Raw genomic sequence first — 5,064 nt, forward strand, 5'->3', positions numbered from 1 at the left:
GTGTGTGTGTGTGTGTGTGTGTGTGTGTGTGTGTAGTAAGTAATATATATATATATATATATATAGTGTGTGTGTGTGTATATATATATATATATATATATATATATATATATATATCGATACATGAGCATCTGATTTAAAATCAATTCGGATCGACGGACTTTGAAGCCCAGATACCAATTCGCGCACATTCTCTAGATCGTATATGCTCGTATCGAGTGACACGTCCTATATGTTCCAATGTACACCTGCAATACAAATAAAGACCACAACCCGAATTTAGACCTCTCCTGCCCTACCGAGTCTCTGTCGGTGACATCCCGACTAGAGTCACCCTGCCGTCTCGACCACTTCTTCTTGCTCTTCTTGGCCCCGCGTTTCGTCTTCTTGCCTACCGCATCGTCCGTTTCCGTCTCCTCTGCTTCGCCGTCCGCGTCTGTGGCTTCGGGTACAAACCCACTCCCCTTCCAAATGCCCCAAAGCCTGGTGGCTCCACCGGTCCCTTCCACGGAAGTGCTCCTATCCCCTGAACTTTCCTTCATCTTTACCTTACCCGCACTCCTAGTCACTCCACCTATCCGTCTCTCGGTTACATCCAAATCTCTACCTCTATCCCCATCCCGATCCACATCCACATCCCCATCCACATCCATATCCGTATCTGTTTCCTGCTCTCCACCCACACCCCGGGTCATTGGACTCCACCGGCCGTCCATACCCACATTGGGCGTAACTACCTCGTCCGCACACTCATCCTCACAGCTCTCGTTCATATCCGAATCCACGCCCACGCGCATATCAACGCGCGCCATCGGACCGTTCCCCACGCGACTGTCATTGTGCTTCTTGGGCACGCTCTTCCCCTGCTCGCTAGTACTGCCAAATCGTCGCAAATGTTCGGCACTAAAACTGGACCCAGGGAGTCTGCCCAGGGCAGGTCTGTCCGCTGGGTCCTTGGCAAGGGCCATATTCGCCGGTACGCTGATACTCTGGCTCAATTTCAGGTGCTCGTTTGTCTCTGTGTCTGCGTTCACGAGTATGTCGTTGCTGCCTAAGGTTTTGGATTCGTCTGGGGATAATCCTGGGTGTCTGGCGAGCTCTGGAAGTCGCGAGTCCGGCGAAGGGGTGTACCGTCCCTCGCTGGCACTGTACTCCTGTGAGTGTAAGGTTTAGGGTTTAGTGTAGTAAAGTATATGGGTTTAAGGTATTGGTTTTAAAGTTTTGGTGGGTTGGAGTGTTAGTGGATGAAGAAGACATTTGTGAGCTTGTGACTTGGGTCAATAAATATCTGCAAATGCTTCCACTCCACTCAGCTAGCCTGATTTTTAAGTTTCAGACCGGTCCCAAAGCATTGGAAGTATATTACTTGTCCCATATGCCTGAACCCTAGCAGACTGAGTCGGAGACTACCTCATGAGGCTTGGGTTCCAGACCGATCAGAAAACTTTTGATGTATAATATATATCCTTCACACTGGGACCATAACGGTGGCGCCGAAAACAAGGACTATACTCTTTGATCGTTTTGATGTACCATTTGGAAGTGTCTGAATGTGCGAAACAGCGGAACAGGATAATTCTCAATACGAGTCCACATACACGACATAGATTTACGCAGCGCAAGAACGTTAAAATTCAAGATTTGTTTTTAGAACGCATATATAGGGTACATGCGAAAGCGGACACGGGTATCACAGCTGCCAAGAAGGTATGAGTAGGAAGTAGTGATAGATATTATTTTTTTCAGTGAGCTTTAAAGGGGTGCTTCGTCGCCGTTGGCAGAGACAACAGTACTGGCTGTAACAGCAAGTGCTGATTTAAGCTTTGGCAAAAAGCTCAGATGTCGAGAGCAGCAAGACACGACGGCCAATTTCATACACTGCTGAGCCTCAAATAATGAGCTTCGACCCCGAAGTCAGTAGCGACAAGAGATTATAACACTAGCACCCCAATAGAGTCTACTATGCCACGCTCAAGAACTTGAGGTACAACAAGCAACCCGATGAAGCGTAAGCCACCAGATATGGGACAGTCCATGCGGTGCATACCATATTATCGGTGACATCCAGATCGGCGTCTGTGATATCGTCCCGTTTGGCCTCAGGCACATTGAGCAAATCCATGGCCACAACTTCAGATCCGGGCAGGAATATCTTCTCCACTGAGGGGGTGGGATACGACAAGACCCCTTCCTTGTCTACTGTGCATACCACCGTGATCGACCCCATTTCTAAAAATAGACTAGACGAGCGCGGCAGCGTTGCGTAGGCAGACCCGTACCACACTTGAAACACACGTCGCATCACCTGCGGCAAACGTAGGGGAGATGAGTTTTGTTGATATACCACATGATCCGGCAACGAATGAACAAAGGCTTGTGCGCCTATGTTCTTATATCACATATACACCAAAATCCAGTGTGTATACATTGAATCATACCTGGAACAATCTGGGGACGTAGACCTTTTCCGTGCGTTGTGTCGCGGGAAATGTGCTCGTGTGCTTCTGCGCCGTCGGGCTGCGACTCTCCAGGTCGAATGACTCTTCCAGTGAGGAATCGCTATCTTCTCCTTCGTCTGCCCACCCATCGTCCACGGGAATTTCGTTATCCTATTGGGAGGTTATTTTTGATTTGAAAAATTGAGCTGCAGCCAAAATAGAATATTATACATGTAGGTAACGGCAATACTGAGAGAAGGGTCGCATTTATCCCCAGCATCTACCCATCCGCCGTTAATGGTAATCTTATTTTCCTATAAAAAAATGATATCTACAGGCCTGATATCAGTGTTCACGGATATCAATTTTTAGAGCGTTGTTCAATCACTCAATTTCTGATAGGATTTCCAGAATGACTGAGCAAAATACTCCATGTAGGTATCCGTGCATACGGCTAGCAGACCTGCAAAACGTGTCATCTCATAGAACTGCGACAGTACTATCTTTAAACTGAGACACACCTGTGGGGCGCTGATGCCAAAATCGCTGTGCCGTTTGTGGCCCGACTGGGGAGCATAGTCGGTTTCTAGTAGCATGTCGTAGGTCGCCAGGATATGGGCCACGCCAAAGGCATTCATCATGTACCACAGAAAGGGTATGCTCATGGGGAGCATCGGCAGCACCGTGTAGATAGGCAGCACCAGGAACATCTCACTCCACGCCCCCGAGTGGTCCGAGATGGTGTAGTAGCGACACACATTGACCAGTTCTACCGAGACGAACACCACCAAGAGCGCGATTTGGATGTACCGTGACAGCACCTGCAGCTTGACGGCGAGATGGGGGATGGGACGGTTGGCCCGGCGTTCGAGAAACCGCAAGATATCCGAAACAATGGGTGTTTCCTCTACAACAAACCTGTGCGAGGATGATCATTATACTACAGATGAGATAGATACTACAGCGCAATACACATGGCACCATGGGGGCCTTCTCCTCAATAAATGTGTGACGGTACGCGCGTTATATTACAATTTAGTTGACTTTTAAAACACAGGACCCGCGACAAACCGAGGGCCTCTTCGCCACCAATCTGAGCGGCGATGAGCAGCACAGTGTGGCACAGATTGATAACAGACAAAAGCGCAAATACACGCGACACACTGAAAGGCCGTTTCACAGAAACTCTGTGCAGGGGTGTATTATGCCACAGATTAGTGAAAGATTAAAATGTAGACGCCCCGATACACTAATCTGCAACAAGTTTATGTGAGTGTGTCACAGATTAGTCAACGTTTAAAGTGTAGATATTCCTTTACAATGAGAGGCATTTGCATTGCACATCAGCTCTAAGCTGAGTCGCACAGAAGCGTGTGAAATTAAATCATTTGCAATATCCGATGCAAGAGAGGTCTTTTCTACTACGCATTTGCGAGTAGATCTGCACAATACGACAGATATGTTACAAACAGGGCCGTAAAGATATACAACTAACATGAATGCCTACTAACACCATGCCTCTACAGATTAGGAAAGACTTGCACACGAGACCCTCTTATGGTCCAAATCACGTCCACGCCAAGTCAAGTCTGCAGACACGTACAGGTTGGTATACCACGAACACCAGCCCCGACATTCATACAAGCACAGCAAGCCGTCAGACAATATAGTCTAGAACGAAGTACACCCAATTCGCTTCACCACTCCAAGATACATCTGATGAACGTACCGTTGCCTCGTTTGGTTTGGGCACTTAATTTCATCCTCATCGCCCGCAATGTCCACAGCCATCGGCAGGGGCAGGATGGTCTCTCCTCGCTGATATCTACGCCAAGTGTATAAACGTGTACGCAACCAACGCACCCACGTGAACGGATAAGCAACAGTCCACAAGTATACTCTGACAATGGTAGATTTAAAGTAAAATTTGGCGTAGAATAAACTGGGGTTTTGACCGACAAAGATAGAACTTGCTCCACGCGTATACATGGGTCAAGTGTACAGAGGTATACGCAAATAAACGCAACAATGTGAACGGATGAGCGAAGGACTATGAAACTTGCATTCACACACACGCTTCACACACACACACACACACTTGGCATTCTGACTGCCCATCTCCACAGTGGCACGTTGGAAACCTTGGTACGCCCACATATATCAACCCAAAAACTATGAACACGCATTCACGCACACAATCACTCACTTGACATTCTGACTGCCCATCTCCACACAGCGGATATTCGCTGGTGCAATATGCCCCACAGCCAGCTGTATGAGGTCTAGTTCCACCAGCAGGTTCGCGGGAATGTGGCCAAGCACACCGTCCCGGTAAACATGTATAAGCGTGATTGGGGGCGACGAGTTACACGTGGGGTCTACGGACTGGAAGGGCCACGCCTGTAAAAACGGGACCAAAGAGGGACGAATGGAGATATACTGCATTAATGGCTCGTTGCAGATGTAGTAGATGAAAAGATCTGGTCTGTTGCTTAGCTGTATTGTATTGTGAGAGTATGGGTGAATTCAGACTTGCTAGTGATTTCACGACAGTAAGTACTACAATCTCTCGTGATACAATCACATATATACATGAACATATATATATATAAATATATATATATAC

The 5,064-nt window shown here is 47.6% G+C and overlaps 1 protein-coding gene across 1 annotated transcript; it reads right to left on the bottom strand.

Moving 5' to 3' along the window:
* Positions 1-194: 194 nt before the first annotated feature.
* Positions 195-4,883, bottom strand: SARC_08281 (hypothetical protein; the record flags this gene model as incomplete). Its single annotated transcript, XM_014297743.1, has 6 exons — positions 195-1,154; positions 2,048-2,305; positions 2,439-2,609; positions 2,960-3,356; positions 4,168-4,263; positions 4,645-4,883. The coding sequence occupies 6 exons, from the start codon at positions 4,881-4,883 to the stop codon at positions 195-197; spliced, it is 2,121 nt and encodes a 706-aa protein (XP_014153218.1).
* Positions 4,884-5,064: the final 181 nt, after the last annotated feature.

The sequence above is a fragment of the Sphaeroforma arctica genome (assembly GCF_001186125.1).
Source record: "Sphaeroforma arctica JP610 unplaced genomic scaffold supercont1.729, whole genome shotgun sequence".
NCBI classification, from domain to species: Eukaryota; class Ichthyosporea; order Ichthyophonida; genus Sphaeroforma; species Sphaeroforma arctica.